The sequence below is a fragment of the Ceratotherium simum genome, chromosome X (genome assembly GCF_057802395.1).
Source record: "Ceratotherium simum simum isolate JZ-2026a chromosome X, ASM5780239v1, whole genome shotgun sequence".
In the NCBI taxonomy this organism is placed as follows: domain Eukaryota; kingdom Metazoa; phylum Chordata; class Mammalia; order Perissodactyla; family Rhinocerotidae; genus Ceratotherium; species Ceratotherium simum.
Window position 1 is genome coordinate 127,191,112 of NC_141940.1, and position 22,863 is coordinate 127,213,974.

General features: G+C 44.0%; 1 protein-coding gene across 1 annotated transcript in view; it reads left to right on the forward strand.

Moving 5' to 3' along the window:
* LOC147912036 (cAMP-dependent protein kinase catalytic subunit PRKX) overlaps positions 1 to 22,863 on the forward strand; it is a 104,091-nt gene that overhangs the window by 37,636 nt on the left and 43,592 nt on the right. Inside the window, exon 3 of the mRNA XM_087426690.1 lies at positions 13,834 to 14,097. Within this exon, the coding sequence (XP_087282816.1) occupies positions 13,834 to 14,097 (264 nt within the window). The remainder of the gene's footprint in view (positions 1 to 13,833; positions 14,098 to 22,863) is intronic.

Sequence of the window (22,863 nt, forward strand, 5' to 3'; positions counted from 1 at the left end):
CCCAGCTGTACAGTTTGTCTTGTGAATGAGAGTCACCTCATCTAACATCTGCTTTCCATACTATCCAGAAACATCGAGCTCATCGTGCTTGCGTTTCTTGAAACCACGTGGAATGCTGAAGTTGCCAGGTGTCAAGCTGAACCAAGAGTGGAGTTTGGAGTTCCACTCAAATGATTTGGCAAGTTCCCCGGTGGCATTATCAGAGTTCAGTCTTTGAACTGCTGCTGGTTGTATTTTTGACACTACGCCAGGTCGTTCATTAAATGCACATTAGGGAACACATTCTGTTCAGTGATGGTGTTGTTTCCAAAGCCCAGCTCAGCCAACGGAGAGAGAATTTTAGAAGAACTGAGTAACTCACTGGCCAGGGTGGAGAAGAGAGAAAGGGAGAAAGGCTTGCAGTCTGCCCAAAGATCATCATCTCATGTCTACTCCTCACCCTTTATCCAGATGGAAATTGGTGGCATCATAGGGTTGTTTGGATCCAGAGCAGGGTTTCTCAGCCTCAGCACTATTGACATCTGGGGCAGGTAATTCTTTGTGGTGGGGGCTGTTCTACGTAGTGTAGGACGTTTAGCAGCATCCATGGTCTCTACGCATTCAATGCCAGTTGCACACCTCACCCCCCTCAGTGGCGACAGCCATAAATGTTTCTAGACATTGTCAGAAATCTCCAGAGGAATGAAACTGTCCTTGATTGCAAACCACTTCCATGAATAGAAAGAGATATGATAGAGAGATAGATAGAGAGATAGATAGATAGATAGATAGATAGATAGATAGATAGATAGGTGATAGAGATAGGTAGTTAGGTAGATAGATGATTAATAGATCATAGATGATTAATAGACAGATAGATGATAGATAAGATGGATAGATGATAGGTATGTAGGTAGATAGATAGATATAGACAGAATCTCATTCTAATTCAGGGTTTCTGTACTTAAGCACTGTTGACATTTGGGGCCAGATAATTCTTTTTGCTGGCAGCTGCTCTGTGCATTGTTGAATATTTAGCAGCATCCCTGGTCTCCACCCTCTGGATGCAAGTTGCACCTCTCCCTTCATTGTGACAACCAAAAATGTCTCCAGACATTGCTGAGTGTACCCTGGGGGTCACGAGGGTTCTCCTGTTGAGAACCACCACACTTCAGAGATAGACTCCCACTAACTCAGTTCTCCCAGTTCACAAAGAGTTCATAGGTAGACCAGAAGTCCAGTTAGTCCATATCCAGGAAGACACAAAACTGGAGAATTATTTTTCCTGCATGATGAGTAAGAATCAGATCTAATGAGACTCTGATTTGTATGTGGCATCTGAGCTGGGGAGCCAGGAATGAACGACATCCTGGCTTCAGGTTCATTGACCCCATGGCAGGGGAATTTGCCACCATCTTTGCTTGGGGAGACACCTCATTATGGGTAAACCAGTCAGTTGGACAGCGAGACCAGGCTAGCCTGAGGCTGCTGCCTGTTCCTACATGTGGAAGAAGCTTTCAGTCATCCATTCATGTGCTGAATTTCCAAGGCACCTTAAATATCCCTCCCTCTGCCCTGGTTCAGGATCTGTCATCTCTTGTCGGGGTGGTTAACATACCTTTCCAAATAGTGTCTCTAAGTTCTCCTTCTGCGGTACCATGAGAGTAACCTAAAATTAAAATTTGATCATGTGTCTCAGCCAAAAACACTTCTGTGACTCTTGACCAACAGAAGCAGGTCCCGGGACTGCAGGATAATTATCCTCTGCCAACTTCCAGCTTCTGCATGCTCCGCCATCGTACTTCTCCATTCTCACCATCCTGTTCACGTTGGAGAGCTCGCCATCTGCTCCTCCACTCCCTTTCTCTGGCCAGTCCCAATGCTTCCTTCTAGACCTTCCCAGGTCTACATCCCAGACCAGTCCCAGATCTTCTTTCCAGCTCAGCTGTTTGCTCTAAGAAGAAGCTTCCGGCCAGACCTCGGCTGGGACGTGCAAGCCTCCACTAGATTTCTCTTATATTCCTGCAGCAATACTCTCAAATACTTGTGTTTGAAATAGAATTCCAATGAAATCCTTAATTCAAGGAAATCAAATTAAGCCAGGGAGTAGCTGGCATAAAAAAATTTATTTTAACTTGATAGAAGTCAATGATCATGTAAGAAATGGGAGGGCACATAGCGTATTGCCTAGTTATTATATTTTGCTGTTGGGTCGCAGGCTAACCCTCTTCATACCTGTGTGAGCAAGCACAGAATTCAGCATTGTTAAATAGCTAGTGGGTACCCACCCACTTACCATCACTGAGCAGCTGCTGGGGTGTGAAGTTACTAAGGTGGTTAAACCATCTTTGCCTTCCAAAATGACAGTCGAGGGAAGAGAAGTACATGCAAGTAGAAATATGTAGTATAGTTCCTATAGGGGGTATGTTGGGGGCACTGGAGCGAGAGAGGGTGGTGCATTTCCTGAGGAGCCCAAGGGAGGTACCGCAGGCTGACACCTGCAGAGTAGCCACCCCTAGCCCCTCACCTTTGGTCTCTCCTTCAGCTCTCCATTTCCTTCTGTTTTTCATTGCATCTCTCCCTTCCTACATACTAGAACATTCCTGACCTAGTATATTTATCTAAGTTGGCTTCTCTCCTGCTAGAATACAAACCCGCAAAGTCAGGATCTCTTTCTGTTTGTGCCTAGAAAGGTGCCCAGCCCACGGCAGGCATTTAAATTCAAGGATATTGAATTAGTGGAATTAAATAATGTTGCTATGGGGTGGGTGCAGGGCCAGGGGGAGGGAGCATCCAGGGTGTGTTAGGTAGGGTTCTCCAAAGAAACAAGAGGGAGAGAGGTTTTAAGGAATGGACTGATGTGTTTGTAGGGGCTGGCAAGTCTGAAATCTGTGGGGCAGGCCGGGTGGCTGGAAATTCAGGTAGGAGTTGATGTTGCAGTCTTGAATCTAAAATCTGCAGAACAGCCCAGCAAGCTAGAAACTGAGGCAGAATTTCTATATGGCAGTCAGATCTAGAGACAAACTTCCCTCTTCTTCAGGAAACCTCACTTTTTGCTCTTAAGGCATTTGACTGATTATATGAAGCCCGCCCATATTTTGGAGGATCATCTGCTTCTCTTATAGTCGGTTGATGGTAGATGTTAATCACCGCTAAAAAAATAGCTTCACAGAAACATCTAGATTAGTGTTTGACCAAACAACTGGGCACCCGGGCCTAGTCAAGTTGACATATAAAATTAACCATCACAATGGGCAAAAGCCAGAAAGCTTGAGATGGAGACCAGAGCCATTCCATCATGAAGACAGCAGAAGTACCAGGCTGGATGACAAAGCAAGGACGACATATTGACTGGAACCAGGGAGGCCAGATTCCAAGTAATGGCTTGACCAGCAATGCCACTGTAGACTTTGCTCCAATCTACAGCCTTAAAGAGAAGTTTTCCGGTCGAAGCTTGTGTATATTCCTCAACATTTTCTTGTAGTTTTCACATGACTGGTGAATTTTATCCTTGTTTCTTCTCCTGGTTTTCTTTCTCTGGGAGTTGTCTTTCAAGTTCTCTTAAATCTACCATTGTTTGAAGAGGTGATCCCTTCATTGCCTTCTCATCCATGACTTGGTCTGGAAGGGGCAATGGCCTTTGATCAGAGGATCAGCTGTCCTAAGAATCTCCTTGTGTCGTCTTGCATCGTCCTCCTCCTCCTCCTCGGTCATATTCCACTTCTGCTTTCATCCCCCTCTCCTCTCTCATCCTCTCTTATTGCTGATCTGTCATAATGACGCCAGGGTTTTTTTTTTTGGTCACTATAAGAACGTGCCACATCTCTTCTTGATTGTCCTTATTGATTGTTGCCGTTGTTCTGAAGGACCTAGAGTTGTTTTTCTTTTCCAGTGACTTATTTCTCTTTTTAAATGTTAGAGTTTGCTTTTGTGAACTTTGGAGACGGAGTTGGGAATCCTTTATCCAACCCATGCTTTTGCGAGTGGGTGGGAGGGACTCCTTCACAGAGACTTTGCTTCGAATCAGCTCTTGCCAGGTGGTAGCCATTCTTTGGCAGTCAGGTACACTGAAGCTTTCGCTTACTCTACAGGGTCCCCCACAGTCCCTCCTACACTGGGACCAGTTAAAAGACTTTAAAAGTAGAGCCTAGTGATTTTACTCTCTGTCTTGCTGGGTGATGGTGGTGGTGGTGTGGTTTTCTCTGAATGTTGATGAAGTTAGACCTCTGTGACCAGTTGCCGAGCATCAGTCTTGGGGATTGCGCCTCTTGGCATGTTACAGATACACTTTGCTCCCTGCCATGAGGTAGAATCAGACAAGCTCCCGATACAAATGATAAGAGTCATGGAGAGTGATCATCCTTTATCAGGGCTGATGCTGGGCTGCCATTCTTAGTGGACCGATTGTAATGCTGACTTGATCCCCATCCAAGATGGGGAAGAACGGATCGGATGGCTGGAAGTCTCCATCCTTCTCTAGCTCCTATTACCAGAGTCAAGTCTTGGACTTCTACTCCGATGAGGTTTCACCTTCAGGGTTTCTCAACCACAGCACTCCTGACATTTGGGACGTTGGGGGTCATTCTCTGTGGTGGGGCCGTCCTGTGTACTGTAGGATGTTGAGCAGCATCCTTGGTGTGTACCCACCAGATGCCAGTAGCGTCTCCTCTCCCAGTTGTAACAACTGAATATGTCTCCAGATGTTGCCAGGTGTCCACCTTGGGGGGATGGAATTGCCCCAGTTGGAAACACCTGCAGTGCAGGCACAGGTAGAGTTAAGTGGGTGTGGGGTCCCATTCTTCCTTTCCTGACCCAGCCCTTGAGCCTGGAGTTCCATTGTTTCATCATGATGATCAGTCTGTGGACCCCACAGTGCTCCCTGGGCCAGAGACTCATTGCACCTTAGCAGAGCCAGGCTAGTGAGTTCGGTCAGCCAGCAGTGTTTGCTTTCTCCTACAGATCTGGGAAGAAAGATCTCGGAAGTCTGTCACCCACAGGGCACATCCGTCTTGCTATTGATGAAATGACAGCTTGTATCTCCACTTAGAGGAATTTGTGCCTTAATCTAGTGTGGATGTGCCCTTAGCTTCAAGGAAAGATCTTTGTTTGTGTCCAGAGGCTTGGGTCTGGTCTCAGTCTCCATCGGTTCATGGATGGGTGGTTGGTTTAAACCATTCCTTTGTTTCCCTGGTAGTGAAGGAGGAAAGACCACTGTTCTCCAACTTTCCTTGTCTTCTCTCCATTTGAATTTTAAAAGCAAAAATCCAGAAACAGCCGTGCTTTGTTTTTCATCATTGCCTGCAAGATGTGACAGAAGGAAGGCAGCCACCTGCCAAATCCCCGTGCCTCTTCTTTGTCTGAAAATGATGAAATGTACATTTGAGTTTTGGGGGGGCAAGGTGGACGCTTATAAAAGGGGGGTTTAAGTTGTCCCCATAGAGTGTAAATATGAAGTCCCCAAGGAGGCTCTGCTAGATACAGGCATTGTAGATAACGCGGGAATCTTCAGCTCTATGGGGCAAGAATGTGGAGTTAGGACGAGGTGGACACATAAGCAGAATTTTGTGGACAGAGAAGGGATTGGTTGGCGGGCAGGTGGGGGGAGTCCTTCCAGATGGCGAGTGGCATAGCGGCCACAGGGCACCTGGGGGCTAGGACGTAGGGAGGAACCTGCGTCCAGCTATGGACCCAACTCTGGACATGGGTGGGGATGGCAGCATCGATAGTGGTGGGCAATTCAGAGGAGAAGGAGATGAGAAATGGGCCCAGCAAGGGCACCTCTGGGGTGGTTAGACAGCAGGTGCCACGTGCACAGGAACTCCATGAGCCCGGGTATGTGGGATACAGGGCTCCCCCGTGCATTCAGGTGGGAACTGGAGTGCAAGGAAGGAGAAGGTCACACCCTTCCTGGCTTGCGCAGCTGTGTATTTGGGGTGCCGCACGCCTGGGAGTTGGACGGGAGAGAGAAGGGATTCCAGTTGGGGATATTTCAAGTGCACAGGACCAGTAGGCAGCTGTCTTGGAAGAGAGCCCAGCGCCGGAGACAGAGAGAGAGCAGTCATTGGCCGAGAGCCATCAGGTGGAGCCATCGAGGGTGGGGGAGCCTTGGGGACAGGAGCAGAGAGACCATGGGTAGGGGATGGAACATACCAAGGTCACCTTGGGGGAGGGTTGGTTACCACGGAGCCAGGTCGAAAAGTAGAAGAAACATTCCAGAGCCTCAGATTGCACGGAGAGATGGGGTTAGAGGAGATAGGGTGACACTTGGTGGTTTTTCGTTTTCATCTTTTAATGGGAAAAGTCCAGCTTTGTTGCAGCATCTGGAGAAATTATGACCAACTTGAAGTTAGGCATCTGCAAGTGAATGAGGCTGACTTGTGTGTTAATTAAAACGCCTTAGCGTAGGAGCCTTCCTTACAGACTTTGCAAACAAAAGTCAACAATCTACTTTAAAAATAGAAAGTGCTCCTTTGAGCTAGAGATAGCTGCTCTGAGCTGAGGTTCCCTGCACAGGTGGTGGGGCCAGACTTGGAGGTTTCCAACTTCAGCATTCCTAGTCATCATAAACTACAGCTGTTTTTTCGCTATTCATAGATTCATAGGTTAACACGTACGCTTGAATACATTTTTTAATTTTAATTCTGTAATTGGGATAAAATGTACCTAACATAAAATTTACCGTCTCAACTGAAATGCACAGTTTTGTGGCATTAAACACATTCACATTGTGGTGCAACCGTCCCCACCATCCATCTCCGGAACTATTCATCTTCCCAAACTGAAACTTTATACCCATTGAACAACATCTCCCCATTCCCCCTCCCCCGGCCCCTGGCATCTGCCATCTACTTTCTGTCTCTATGGATTGGACTCCCAGAGGGACCTCTTCTAAGTGGAATCTTCCAGTATTTGTCTTTTTGTGACTGGCTTATTTCACTGGGCATCATGTCCGCAAGGTTCATGCATTGTTGTAGCACGTGCCAGCATCTCCTTCCTTTTTGAGCCTGAATCATATTCCGCCCTATGGATGGACGAGCTTTTGCTTATCCATTCATCCATGGATGGACACTGGGGTTGCTTCCACCTTTTGGCTACTGTGAATAACGCTGCTGTGAACATGGTGTGCAAATGTCTGTTAGAGTCCCTGCTTTTAGCTGCTCGAGTGCATTTTCAGCATCTAATTCTCTTTCCTGTTTGTTTTTCTTTTTCGGCTCACCTCGCACACTTGTCCTTCTTCCTCCCACCCTCCCTCATCGCCAGGTAACCACGTGTCAGTCTGATATGGATCCTTCTGTCTTTTTCTGTACTGAAAGAGGTCTGTGCATGCACACACATGAGGTTTGGCATGGTTATAGCATATGATACACATTTTTTGGCCTCTTCCTATTTTCACCTCAACTTCATGGAGATCCCTCTTGGGCAGTTTTGTGGGGAGACATTCTGAGATGCACGGCCAGCGGTGAAGGCTGGCCAAAGGTGAGGCCAGGTAACCCCCCTTTTCCTTGGAGAGAAGCGGGGCCATGCAGGTGGAGTTGCAAAGGACTGGGGAGTGGATGTTGGTAGAGGGGCAGATGTGTGTGTGTGTCTGCACCTGCTCCCAAAATCGAGCTCATATGGACCATGATCACGCTTGCTCTGTGTTTTAGCCCCAAGAAGCTATGCTTCTCGCTCACACCTGCTGCCCTCTGAGCTACACTATTGCGTCCAGTTCGCTCCTGGTCCATTCTGCTAAGATGCCTCACAGGCCGTTCAGTGTCCTTCTGTCCAAACATGAGTTCTTGACCTTCTTCCTTTTCCCCTACCCCAAGTCAGTTCCTCCTTTCGACTTCCCAACTGGCTCTTCCAGCTCCTGAGTGCCACCCAGGCGCCATTTTTGATTTCCTTTTCTCTGCCTCTGTATTCACCCTGGCCGGGGGCCTGCCCTTTCTTACTCTAAACCACATCTCCAAATCCATCCACAATGGCATCTTCACAGAAGCCACTTTAGTTCATCCACGTCCCCTCGCTGTCTTCTGTGTGGCCTCCTCAGAGCTGATCACTCCTGATTGCAGCAGGCTGGGGCTTTTTTGTGACGTGAAAATCAGACTGCCATTGTTTGCTTTCACATCTCATCAGTAGTTTTCCTTCATGCATATGACAGAATGCAGGCTCTCTGCCATGTCTCCAGGACTCCAGAGTCTGGCTGGTGCCTCAGTTTCCAACCTTCTGGTACATCCCTCTCCAGCCTCCTTTGAGCGGCAATGCGTTGTGCCTCCAGATCCTGCCTTCCACCCGCTCTGGCCTTGACTCTGCCCAGCCATCCTGTGTTTAATGTTTAGATCTAGCTCCCCTGCTAGCCCACAAGGCTCATGATAGTCTAAATAGGATCTACCCTTTCCGTTATTTCCATATGTCCAAGACAGGACGTTACCTGGCACAGAGTGGGTCCTTCCTCAAAGTTATGCACTAAATGAAGAAAGGAGCAATGAGTTGTGGAGGTCGAGAAAGAACGTGGTTTATGAGTTCTTGATTGATGTTGCTGAGTAAAACTAATAATGCACACAATGAATTTCCGATCCAGAACATGCCTCTTTTTCTCCTATCACGTGTGATAAACCCTCACATCCCTTTCTGCCCTCAGACTTATTTTTGATAGACTCCTTGCAAAGGATGGAGTCCTGCCATCAGTGAGAATTATTTGACCAACAGATTGGCTGTTGCAATTCATCCTGTTTCTAATTTTCTAGACTCAGATTGTAATTCATTTGTGGCCACCTACACTTCACCCTATCACCCTACAAGCCCCAAATGATGACTTAATGATTGTAAACATTTTGGGGGTAGTAAAGTTGGTATCTCTTTGAGTATTTTGGTTCTTATCAGTAACACCCAACTCTTGACAATTCTCTCCATATAAGAAAAGTCTTATGATGGAGATTTGAAGGAAAGAGGTCTCAGAGGAATTTTTTTTTTCTTACTTATGGTATTTTTGTGACTTCAGTGATTTGGAGAAGGACAGAGGAACAAGGACCTTCCAGGATTTTTTTTCATAGCTGTAGTTTACTCGTTATGCAGTACCTTTATGAAAGCTATTCCTTCTCAAGGATGCTGATGACCGATTGCACATGAGTGTGATGTGTGTAGGTAAAAATGACAGCCCACTTAATATGTAGTGCCTTTTTCAGGCATTACATCTTAGGCATGACGTTTTGTTTGATTTTATCAACATATTTGTGGAACAAACATATCTTCATACATCTTTATACGTCAGTATAGTTCTCTCCACTCAATCACTTGTCTTTGACGTTGGTGACTGTGATACTGTGGTCTGTAGTAAGGAATATGTATTTGGTTCTTCTCCCAGTTCCTGGCAAAGAGATCCTAAGATCCTTGGAATTTCCTGTGATAAGAGCCATAAAGGTGTCTTTGTTATGTTAATGAGGTGACTTTTGGACCTTTCCTAAAGATAGGGACTGGTTGCCAGGGGAACGAACCCTGTGATTAAAGGGTTGGAACTTTCAGTCCTACTAGATGACCTCTGGGGAGGGGAGAGGGATGGAGACTGAGTTCAGTCACCAATGGCCAATGGTTGCATCAATCTTGCCTGTGTGATGAAGCCTCCATAAAAACCTGAAAGGATGGGGTTCAAAGAGTTTCTGGGTTGGTGAACATGTGGAGATTTGGGGAGAGTGGTATACCGGGAGAGGGCGTGGAAACTCCATGCCTTGTTCCCATACCTTTCCATCTGCATCGCTTCCATCTGGCTGTTCCTGGGTTATCTCTTTTTATAATAAGCCGGTAATCTAGTAAGTAAAAGGTTTCTTTGAGTTCTGTCATTGCTCTAGGAAGTTATTGGAACCCAAAGAGAGTGTCGTGGAAACTTGTGATCTATAGCTGGTTAGTCAGAAGCACCGGTGACAACCTGGACTTGCGATGGGCACCTGAAGTGGGGAGCAGTCTTGTGGGACTCAGCCCTTTACCTGTGGGATCTGATGCCATCTCCAGGTAGATAGTGTCAGAATTGAGTTGACCTGTAGGACACCCAGCTGGTGTTGCAGAACTGCTTGGTAGTGTGGCGAGAAAACCTAAACGTTGGACTTGGGAGCAGAATAGTAGACACTGGTTGCTAACTCTTTTCCTCTATTGATCACTGTGGATGATGGATCAATATGGGTGGATATTGATCAGTATGGATGGATGAAGTTGTGACTCAGCTGGAACACAGGTGACCGAATCTGAGATCTTTGACCCACTGCTCCTGCCAGAATCTCCCGGTCTCCATCCATACTGTTGTACTCCACTTGGTTGCTTAATCCCGAAAGTTCTTTCTGTCTTTCCTTAACTGCTAACCCTCTCTTGGCTCTGTTCTAATCTCCCATTGTTAATTATCTCTGATGCCCTTGAAGGGTGGAATTGGGTTGCATTGGGACATTGTGGTGCATTGTTTTCAAGAACTGAGAAAGGATATGGGCAGATTATTATCCTGGTCATGGATCAATAGGAGTGATTACAGGATATATCCAAAGAACGGGTGCATCCTAATCAATGAGGGGTGTGTGAGTGCATGCTTGTGGAGTGTGTGTGCATGAATATGTTGTGCTTACATATTTGAGTGTGGGGAGATGGGGTTGTATTCATTCTCCTAACTTTTCAACCAAATCCACAGTTGTAGAAAATGGTAGTGCTGTTTGGATAGTTTTGACCATTTAACGTCTTTTCAAGGACTCAATGATTCTCCCAAATCCCAGAACTGCAGGTCTGTCCTAGTGAATTCTAGCTAAATTTGCCATCCACCCTGCCCCAAAGAAATCCAGCAAGTCACCAGCTTACGTAGAGGTTCAGTGTACAAGTTCCCCAGCCAGCTGCCATTCGGACCCTAGACCATATTTCCCACCAGAACAGTGAAATCGTCCTGGGGTTCTAAGCTCACCCACACAGCCCAGTGTGGCTGTCATGCGTGTGAAATACTGTGCGCTTATATTGAAGCGTCACAATGTCCCTGCCTTGTCTGGCAGGGAATAGGGGATGTGGTCCAAAGAAATGGCTCATCTCGACTTGAAATGATATAAGGAAAGCAGGTGTCTGGTTAGTCTTTCTAACTGTAGCTTTCTCCAGAAAGTAACGGCAGCAGTGAAAACCCACAAAACACTTTTCCTGCTGCCTCTGTCCTTTCATGCCTCCGCACCGCAAATCTTGAGCCTCTGAGCTGCAAGAAGTGAGAAGAGGAAACAGGAGACAGATGCACAGCTTTCAGGAACGGAAGAAAGGAAATGCCTGCTAGTCACCGATGGTGCTCTCCCTGAAGATGGTATCCTTGGGCAGTCCTGCTGCTGAGGGGCAGAAATCTGGTAGCAACATGGAGAAAGGACGGCATTTAGGCAACCCCTCTTTCTGCATAGGTATTTTCTCCCAACTGCATCCTTAATGCAAAGGGTCTGCACGTTTAAATGCATTTAGTGAAAAACCCGTTTGTATATGTGACCCATACTTCACTAATACAAATGAACATTGTGATTAGCAAAATAAACACTCATTTGAAAGTCAGAGCAATGTGCTGTCTTTTTTTTTTCCTTATTAAAATGCTCTCCTTTGGATTCGAAAAGTTTATTGTGTCTATGATGGGGCTTCATTCCTCTCTACAGCCACATTTTTAGATTTATTTGCATTAATTCACGTTGTCCTGACCACTGCACATGAGTGCTTCTCTGTATTTTCCTTTGAGTTAATCTTTAGGTCATTGCAAGCTGTCTCCCCAAATGCTTTGTCTTTGTTTTACTTTATTTCATTGGAATGGCCCATCCCAGCAGGCAAGACACTCTGGTAGATGGTGCCCTGAGCATCCTCCTCTGAGGATGGCTGGTTTCTTGGGCATCATTTTGTTTTCGGTGAAGCCCAGATGGACACAGCCCATTGGGATCAGCTTTGGAGGGAAGCACGAGTCCTACCGTCATGATCTGAGAAGACGCAAGAGAGACCAATGCAGCATTGACACCCATAGCGTGATCTTGCTTAGCGTCATCCTGTGGGTCCCCGATCTTGCAGGGTGGCTTTCATTGGGTGACCTCACATATGCTTATTCTATCATAGGCATCCTCATACTTCCTAAATCCTCTCGAAAACCTAGTCCTTAGTTCCGGAGCTCATTTCTCTTTTCCCCACGTCTTCTTTATGGGAAAACATTCTTTCTCCATCACTGCTGATCTCCCAAGAACGGACTTGTTTTTTTGTTCATTTTGCCAAGATTTCTAAAATACAGATGGGACTCAGCATCTCCTCTCTTCTCTCATCCACACTCTTCCTTCCTCCTAAATTCCTCGCTGCTGCCTTTTTTCCATTCAGAGAGCTCATCAACGCCTTTGCAAGGAGGATGCATCTCTTCTGCCTCTCTCGGGCAATCTCCTACCCATAATTGCTTAGAAATCTCTTACTTGGGACTTTTTTAATGGCCACCTTTTCCCGGCAGGTGTTTGGAAGGGAATCCATTAATTTACTGTAAATTTCCAGTCTTGATTACAGAACTGGGGTGACTGAATTGGGTGTGATCCCTGGAGAGCTGCCCACTGTGTATCAGTTTGCTCGGGCTGTCCTAACAAATACCACAGACTGTATTTACAGGCTGAAACAACAGACATTTATTGTCTCCCAGTCCTGGAGGCTGGAAGTCTGAGATCCAGGTGTGGGCAGGACTGGATTCTCCCGAGGCCTCTCTGCTTGGCGTGTAGATGGCCATCTTCTCCCCGTGTCCTCACGTGGTCGTCCCTCTATGCGTGTCTGTGTCCTCATCTCCTCTTCTCATAAGGACCCCAGTCCTATTGGATCAGGACCCACCCTAATCACCTCACTTGACCTTCATCACCTCTTTAAAGACCCATCTCCTAATACAGTCATGTTCTGAGGTCCTGGGGGTTAGGGCTTCAACATATGAATTTTGGGGACACAATTCAGCCCATAGTAAGCTATTAGCCAGTTTGTTATCAGAACGTGATATTTATTCTTATCACTTCTGGGACCTTTGCACATTTCACAGGATACCGATATCTCAACATGTATCATATCCATATCTTTTTTTTTTTTTAAAGGTTTTATTTATTTATTTTTTCCCCCAAAGCCCCAGTAGATAGTTGTGTGTCATAGCTGCACATCCTTCTAGTTGCTGTATGGGGGACGCGGCCTCAGCATGGCCGGAGAAGCAGCGCGCCGGTGGGAGCCCGGGATCCGAACTCGGGTCGCCAGCAGTGGAGCGCGCTCACTTAACCACCAAGCCACGGGGCCTATATCCATATCTTAACATCCGTCTGTACCTGAGTCTTAACCTCTACCTATATGCATGTCTTAACATGTCTATACCCATAACATCTGTCTGTATCGAATCTTAACATCTGTCCATAGGCATATCTTAGCATCTGTCCATCTAAATGAATATCTTAATGTCTATCTATACTATGATCTTAATTTCTGTCTATACACACGTCAACATCTACCTATACCTGGATCTTAATGTCCATCTATGCCACATCTAACATCTGTCTATACTGGGATCTTAATGTCCATCTATGTCCATATCTGACATCTGTCTATACCCGGATCTTAATGTCTGTCTATGCCCACATCTAACGTCTGTCTACACCCATACTTTAATGTCTGTCTATGCCCATATCTTAACATCTGTCTATACCTGGATCTTAATGTCCATCTATGCCCACATCTACAATTTGTCTATACCCAGATCTTAATGTCCATCTATGCCCATATCTTAACATCTGTCTATACCCAGATCTTAATGTCCATCTATGCCCATGTCTTAACACCTCTCCATGCCTGGATCTTAATGTCCAGCCATGGCGCAGCCTTCACGCATGCGGTGGTCTCCCACAGGTTCTGGACGTACCATGATGAGCGCTTCCTCTACATGCTGATGGAGTTTGTGCCGGGCGGCGAGCTCTTCAGCTACCTGCGGAACCGCGGGCGCTTCTCCAGCAACACCGGGCTCTTCTACTCCGCAGAGATCATCTGCGCCATTGAGTACCTGCACTCGAAGGAGATTGTCTACCGGGACTTGAAGCCGGAAAACATACTGCTGGATAGAGATGGGCACATCAAACTCACCGACTTTGGGTTCGCTAAGAAACTGGTAGACAAGTAAGTGACCATTCTCACCCATTTCCCCCAGCCCCATTCCCTGCCTCTAACAACCACCATTCTCCTCTTTGGTTCTATAAGTTCGTATTTTTTTTTAGATTCTGCATATAAGTGAGATCATAAACTATTTGTCTTTCTCTGTCCGACTCATCTCACTTAGCATAATGCCTTCCAGGTCTGTCCATTGTTGTCACAAATGGCATGATTTCCTTCTTTTTTATGGCTGAATAATATTCCATTGTATATATATGCCACTTTTTCTTTATCCCTTCATTTGTCAATGGACTCATAGGCTGTTTTCATGTCTTGTTTATGGTCAATAATGCTGCAGTGAACATGAGGGTACAGATACTGCTTCAAGATCCTAATTTCATTTCCTTTGGATAGATACCCAGAAGTGGGATTGCTGGATCATATGGTAGTTCTATTTTAAATTTTTTGAGGAACCCCCAAACTATTTTCCGTAGTGGTTGTGCCGATTTACATTCCCACCAACGGTGTACAAGGGTACCCTTTTCTCCACATCCTCGCCAACACTTGTTATCTCTTGTCTTTTTGATGATAGCCCTTCTGACAGGTGTGAGGTGATGTAAGTTAGCTTCTCTTTTTATCAGACTTATACACGTGTGTATTCTGAGTCCAGGACTCGCAACAGACCACCACTTCCAACTCTCAGGGCTGCGCAGCCAGTTTTCCTGGTCCATCTCCCGGGCAGCTTCCAAAATTGTGCCGCTGTTGTCTCCTTGTTCCTTCTTAATCCTTGTGGGTTACACTTTTTATCAGTCTTCATTGTCTTTTGGGAGGGAGCAGAGGTGAATTTGTTTAATTCACCGTCTTTGACAAGAAAGGATTATACATTTAAACATATTTAGGTCATCTTTAGTTTTGTAAAAAAATTTATGTCTTGCTTTTTATTTCCGATGATAACAAAACACCAAAAAAGTCCTTGCTGAACAAATAGATTCTTAGTTTCAGTGTTTTGCTATGTAAATAAAGGTATAGGACATACACTAGGCATAAATATTTATTTATGCTTCAGATTAATTCTATAATGTATATTTCTTTCTTCTTCTTCTTCTTCTTTTTTTTTTTTTTGTGAGGAAGATTGGCCCTGAGCTAACATCCTTGCCCATCTTCCTCTATTTTGTGTATGGGACGCCCCCATAGCATGGCTTGATGAGTGGTGTGTAGGTCTGCACCAGGGATCCAAACCTGCAAACCCTGGGCTGCCGAAGCGGAGCGTGCTGAAGTTAACCACTGCACCACGGGGCCAGCCCTGCATAATGTACATTTCTTAAAGTGGAATTGCAGGGACAAATGTTCTCAACATGGTTAGCACCAGAGAGTTGATATTAAGAAGAATTATATAAAATAAAATCTTACATAGTTAGTTTAAAATACCTTTAAGCTTAATTCATTCCAGTGATCCAGAATGCTCTCTTTAACTGGGAAGAATGTTTACAGCTAATGTGTATATAGTCATGCATTGCTTAAGCACGGGGACACGTTCTAGGAAATGCATCATTAGGTGATTTTGTTGTGAGCACATCATAGAGTGCACTCACACAAACCTAGATTGTATAGCCCACTACTAATCTTATAGAACCACCATCATATATGTGGTCCACCATTGATCAAAACGTCGTGAGGCGGCACGTGACTGTAATTATACACTACATAACGTATAAAAGTACAACATTAGCATAAGTGAGGCTAATGTATTTGCAAAACCCTATGTGTTTCATTTTCATGGTCTTTTACTGCTGTGATGTATAGAGAGCATATTCCCTCCATTAAGAACAATGCAGCGTTTACCATAAAGAATACAGGAAAAGGGCCGGCCCCATGGCTTAGTGGTTAAGTGCGTGCGCTCCGCTACGGGCGGCCCGGGTTCGGATCCCAGGTGTGCACCGACGCACCGCTTCTCCAGCCATGCTGAGGCCGCATCCCACATACAGCAACTAGAAGGATGTGCAACTATGACATACAACTATCTACTGGGGCTTTGGGGGACAAAAAGGAGGAGGATTGGCAATAGATGTTAGCTCAGAGCTAGTCTTCCTCAGCAAAAAAAAAAGAATACAGGAAAAATGCTTAAAATTTAGATCCCATGCAATTAAGCCGGGAGTATAGGACCCCTCGCCTGAAGCACTGGGGTCTTCTCTTGGAGTCTAAAGGTTTGGTTTTGATCGCAACTGTAGATTTTTAGTCCAAAGAAGGGAGTAAGAGGGAGCTGGCTAATGGAGGTGGGTGATGGAACTTCCTCATTTTCTGTCGGCTCTTTTTCTCCTTCACATCACACATTACTTTTCTAGGTTGTTTTGTTTTGTTTTGTTTTGGGGTTGTTTTGCTGTGGTTTTTGTTGTTGTTATTTTTATGCCCTAATACAATGTAAGCTTTCTTTTTCCCTTAGCCCCAGTGCCCACCAAGTCGCCTAGTACAATTAGATGTTAAAGAGAGGCACACCCCGACAGAGCCCGAGAGAGACCAGACTATATTATTTCTAATATCGTCACAGCTGCAGTCGTAAAATATTCCATTTAGAGGGACAAAGATGTGTGTCCTGGTCCTCTGGACAATTATCGTAATTTATGTTCCTAAAATTTCTCTTTATCTAGAGCAGCGCCATCCGACAGAAATAGAACACAGACCTCACGTGTTAAAGTTTTCCTGTAGCCATGTTTTAAAAAAGAAAACAGGTGTAGATCATTTTAATAGTAAAGTCTATGTTATTTGATAAATCCCAAATATGATCATTTCAACATATATCATTATAAAAGTTGAGTGAGTTTACGTGAATTTTTGCTGTGTTTGAAATCGCGTGTGCACTGTGTTCTCACAGGGCATCTCAATTAAGGCACTCAATTTTCATCAGAAATACATACTTGATCTTTCTTTAGAGTCCATAACATTTGCATTTGGAGAATCAGAGTCACAAGCCCAGGCTTTCCAAAAATACTGAATAGTCTTTCAGTAACTGCATTGAGTATCGATTTTTAAATGCAAATTTAAATTAATTAAAATCAGATTAAAATTTCAGATCCTCAGTACGTTTTAAGTATTCGGTAGTTGCATGTGGCTAGTGGCTCCACATTGAACTGGCAGACCTAGAAAATACACCATACTGTCCCATTACTCAAAGAGATGGGGTTGAGTAAGATGAAGACTACATTCCCCACGTTGTGGAAACATTTGCATTGCGGGGAAACTTGGTTTGGGAGCAGTTTCACACTAAATGACTCGTCTTTCTGATGGTCTTTAGAAAGGGGCCTCCTGTGAACATTTTGTAATGCTGTAAAATTTAATGTGATTTTCCCCTGTAGAAGTTCATCTATTCCATTTCTAAGAATAAAGCATATAAAAATGACGTGCTTTTACAGAGAAAAGACCTCACTTTTTTTAAAAAAGTTGGTTTATCACATTGGTGCCACCCCCTATTGGCAGCATGTGGTATATACACAGCATATTAAAAAAAAAAAAAAAATATATATATATATATATATATATATATATAGTATACCCTGTATTTATTTTTTTTTTAATCATTTTATTTGGAAGTCTGATTCCAGAAATAAAATGTTTAACATATTCACTTGATTATAAGTTTGGCAAACCATGTTTCTATCCAGTTAATCCATTATGTCCATTTAAGATTAACTGGATGAAGGCAGTTTAGTATATAACGTCAAGCAATTAATTTACTTAATGTGTTGAATCTCAGAAAAGACAGCCTCGTTACCATCTTGATATATCGCTTTTACAAAGAGCTTTGTCTTTCTAGTCGTGGGTAGTGTAGCTTGCAAAAATATTTTTTTGGTCTTTTTTTCTCCTTTTTGTTTGACATTCTCGGCTTGTTAAATGAAGTCCCTGTCTTCTGGGCCAGCCTTGGGGAGGCGGTGCTCGTAGGCACATACACACGGACCCTCCTCTGGTTCAGGATTCACACACCAACCATGACTTTTGAATAAAAATGGAAAGCAATTCACCAAAGTCTCCAGGGATCACTACAGCATAGATGGAACAAAACAGAGCGACTTCATCTCGAATAATATTTTTGAACATATAATTGAGGGAAGTGTGTTTCTCATATTTTTTTATAGCATGGGGTACAATGTATTTAAGCTTGTTGTAATTAAGTACTCTCCTCACTTTATGAATCTTATGCTCGTTTGCTCATAGTGACTCGATTTATGAGGCTTTTCCTAGATTGTCAGTGACAGACAGTGTTTTTCTCTCTCTCTCTCTGTTTTTTTTGTGGTGAGGAAGATTGGCCCATCTGTCACCAATCCTTCTCTTTTCACTTGAGGAAGATTGTCCCTGAGCTAACATGTATGCCAGTCTTCCTCTATTTTGTATGTGGGACGCCGCCACAGCATGGCTTGATGAGTAGCGCATCAGTCTGTGCCTGGGATCTGAACCCGCGAACCCTGGGCTGCCGAAGCAGAGCATGCGAACTTAACCACTACGCCACCAGGCCAGCCCTGATGTTTTTCTCTTCTAACTTGATCTTACAAAACTCATGTTTTCTTATAGTGATATTTCTTATTGCTGTATGAAACTATTTTACAAACATATTTTACATTATGCACATAGCCCGCCTAAAAGATTTAGAGATGAACTAGAATTATTCTTGATTTTTTGAAATGATCAAAAGAAGCTACTGATACATTTAATTTGATTTTATAAGTAAAATACAGAAGATACCTTCTCAGATATGGTATTCTTTCTCTGCAACAGCTCTTTCTTGGTTATTCTATTGTAGCTATTTAAATTCAAATGTTAAATTCAGTACCATCCCTTAGATTTTTATTTTTGGCATCTTGCTGAGGATAATATGGAACCTAATCTTTTACAATTGTTACTTCATATTTCCAAGCAGAGAGAAAAGTAGAGAGGATAGTTACTCTTGGTGTCCCCAACATTAGGCATCAAAGCCTTGCCACCTAATTTGATCTTTTTACCCTTTCTCCCATTTGTGTTTCTTGAATTATTTTAAAGGAAGTACCCACCATCCTGTCACTAACAGATTATGAACTTTAAAAAAACAACTACAATACCATTATCACATCTTAGAAATTTCAATAAAAAAATCCTTACTATCATCTAACACCCAGTCAAAATTAAATTTCCCCAAAATATCTCAAAAATGAGGATTTAACCAAGGTTTCCACACTGCCTTTGGCTGATTTGTCTCTTAGCTCCATTTAATCCATAAAGTGCACCTTCCAACTTTTTTTCCTTTCTGCCATTTATTTGTCAAATGAACTGGGCCATTTGCCCCGTGGGAAGCCCCACAGTCTAGATTGGGCAGATTGCTTCTTCATGGTGTCACTTTCTTTGTTCTTCTGTCCCCTGGATGTCTTGTAAACCAGTGGTTAGATCTGTGGACTGCATTAGAAGCAGCGTCATTGGATTCTTCTTCCCTCTCTCCAACCCTCTCTTTCTTCCTTTCTTTCCTTTTTCTCTTTGAGAAATGGCTGGTGCTGTATTCTTGTTGTGGCTTTTCCGTCCTGGCAAGAAGCACGTAACACCTCTTGTCCTGCTGTAAGTGGAGTGAAGATGGTTGCTCTGTGGGTCCAGGTGATACCAGCCCAACCTTCCTCCCAACTGTCCACTCTTGCTCCCGTCAACGTTGGAACTGTGGATTCTGGGTCCACCGATGGCGGTTGCCTTGCTCTGGCATTCCAGGAGAGATGGCAAAATGGTGATGTTCTGGCTCGGTCATCCCTTCTGCATTTCACAGCTGGAACTCTTCTATAAAGAACCACTTTCCCTCATCAACCACTGGGTAACTTTGAAATACCGCCCTTGACGAGAGGGCAGGAGGCATGCTTCCTTCTTTCACTTTATTTAAGCGTTTTCAAAATCGTGACCTGGGACCTTAGTGACCTCAAATGCTGCCAATGCATTTTTTAAAAATAATCCTCTCCACTCAAAAAACATGATCTCATGCATTTTCATCCAAAACAATCTTTTTTTTTTCTTTTTGGATGCTTATATTGACCCCATCTTAGCAGGGAGTGACTGCTTAATGGGTGCAGGGTTTCCTTTTGGGTTGATGAAATGTTTTGGAACTAAATAGAGGTACTGGGTGCAGAACATTGTGAATGTGCTAAATGCCCCTGAATTGCTCACTTCAAAATGATTAATTGTATGTTATGGGAATTTGTGTCAATTAAAAAAAAAAAACAGTCCCTTCTGTGTAGGAATCCCCTCAAGCTGCCTCCTGTACCCTTTTGTCAGCATCCCATTGGCTTTCCTTGTGTTCATTCACTGGAAGAAGCCCAAGCTTTCATATGTCCTCCTCCTTCCACCCCGGAATCAGCCACTTCTTCAAGGAGGCCTAGACACTTGGGTGGGAAACAGTATTTGGAGACCAGGCTGCGTGCACTTGGGTGCTCTTTGCTACTGGGGTTTCATTGCTTCTAGGAATTCTTAGTGGACAGAGTTAAAGAATACATTTTTTTTTTAAGAGAAAAGTAAATGATGAGTCCAAATTTTCCACATCATATTTAAGCCTATGGGTTTTCACTTAATTTTTATGAATTATTCTTGTATCTCTTTGCTTACCCTGAAAATCTTGTTTAACCGTGTAATTTATTCACAGCAACAAGTGCTCGCAATACCACACAGAGGTGACTTCTGTAGGTGACACTGTGGTTGAGATGTGCTAGCCCGAGATGTGGGTTCTAATGTTTTTAAATCCTTTATTTAGGAATATAGAGAATGAACAAGTTAAGTCATGAAACTGACGAAGGCCTTCGTTTCATGCATGTGAAAACAGAAACGGTACAGGACTGAGATGTATCTCAGGTATCAGAGTGTTGGATTAAAGCCAGGCTTTGAAATCCGTTCCTCTCCCTCTGTCTAATTCTTCCACTACACCAGGGCTCGGCAGACTATGGCCGGCGGGATCTGGCCCACCACTTGTGTTTTATAAATAAAGTTTTATTGAAACACATTTGCATTGTTTGTTGACACTCTGTCTATGGCAGCTCTCATGCTACAATAGCAGAGTTATGTGTGTGCGACAGAGACCAGATGGCCCGCCATGTTGACAATATTTACTCTCTGGCTATTTACAGACAAACTTTGTCCATCCGTGAACTAGACCATCTGCTTTGTGAGCTGATTAAAATTGGCCAGAACATATATTCATATCAGGGAAGATTATTCAGCTATGCAAAGTAATAAAATACTGACACATGCTACAACATCAACAAACCTTGAAAACATTATGCTAAGTGAAAGATGCCAGACACAAAAGGCCAAATGTTCTGTGAATTTACTTATAGGAGGTACCTAAAGTTGTTGAGTTGTAGAGACAGAAAGTAGAATAGCGGTTGCCAGGGGCTTGTCTCCTCTTGTGTTGGTGTGTCAGGAAATACTATGGTTTACTCCCCAAAGGCTACATAGACACATGGGCCTGGGAAATGTGAAGGATCCCTGAAGCCGTCGCTGTGTGTCTGTCTCTCTCTCTCTTTCACACACAATATTTTAGAATTCATCCAGCCCCACCTCTTCATTTTACAGATGCGGAATCTGAGGCTCTGAGAGGTGAAATAACCTGCCCACGTTCCCACAACTTCCAAGTGGTAGCACCTTCCCACTTCCAGGTCAAACCTCTTTCTGTTACCATCACCCTCTATTCATGGAAGCAACACAAAGCAGTGGTTAGGACTGAAGGGTGGCTCTGGCGATACTTGCCTCTATTGGACCCATGACACTGCCAAGCTGTGAGATTGGGCGTGTTGTTATTGCCTCTGTGTGCCTGCTTTGCCCATCTGTGAAATGAGGAGAATAGTTCCTAGCCCATAGGGTTGTTGGTAAGAATGGATGCATCTGCTCATTGGAAAGTATTTCCTTAGAACCATTCCTGGCACATAGTAAGCACTGAGAAGATATGAGGTGCTTCTGACTTTTTCATCCCCATCACCATCATTATCATTATCATCTTCATCACCATCATCTCTATCAGCATCATCACCATTATCATAATCATCATCATTATCATCATGATAATCACAGTCACCATCACCATCATCATCACCATCATTACCCTCACCATCATCATCATTACTTTCACCAGTTATCATTATCACCACCTTTTCAACACCATCACCATCATCATATCATAATCATTATCCTTGTGATCACCATCATCATCATCATCACCATCATCAGCATCACCATCATTATCGTTATCACCGTCACTACCATTGTTATAGACTGAGTTGTGTCCCTCCAAAATTCACGTGTTGAAACTCTAACCCTTATTGTGACTATATTTGGAGATAGTGCTTTTAGGAGGTAGTTAAGGTGAAATGAGGTCATGAGAGTGGAGTCCTAATCTGATGGGATTGATGACCTTATTAGAAATTTGTTTCTCACAATTCTGGAGGCTGGAAGTCCAAGATCAGGGTGCTTGGTGATTCGGTTCCTGGTGAAGACTCTCTTCCTGGCTTTTAGATGGCCTTATTCTCACTGAGTTCTCATGTGGTGGAGAGAGATTTCTCTCTTCCTCTTCTTACAAGGACAGCAGTCATTGGATTAGTTCTGTCTTAACCCAGTATGACCTCATCTTGATTACATCTGCAAGACCCTATTTCCAAATCAGATCCCATTTACAAGCACAGGGGTTTGGGAATTTTGGGGAACACACTTCACCCCAGTACAGACACCATGGAAGGCAGTGGGGGATTAAGAATACATAAGCATTTGACTCTGTACTTTACAGAGCATCTTGTCTATTTTTGGTTAACACAC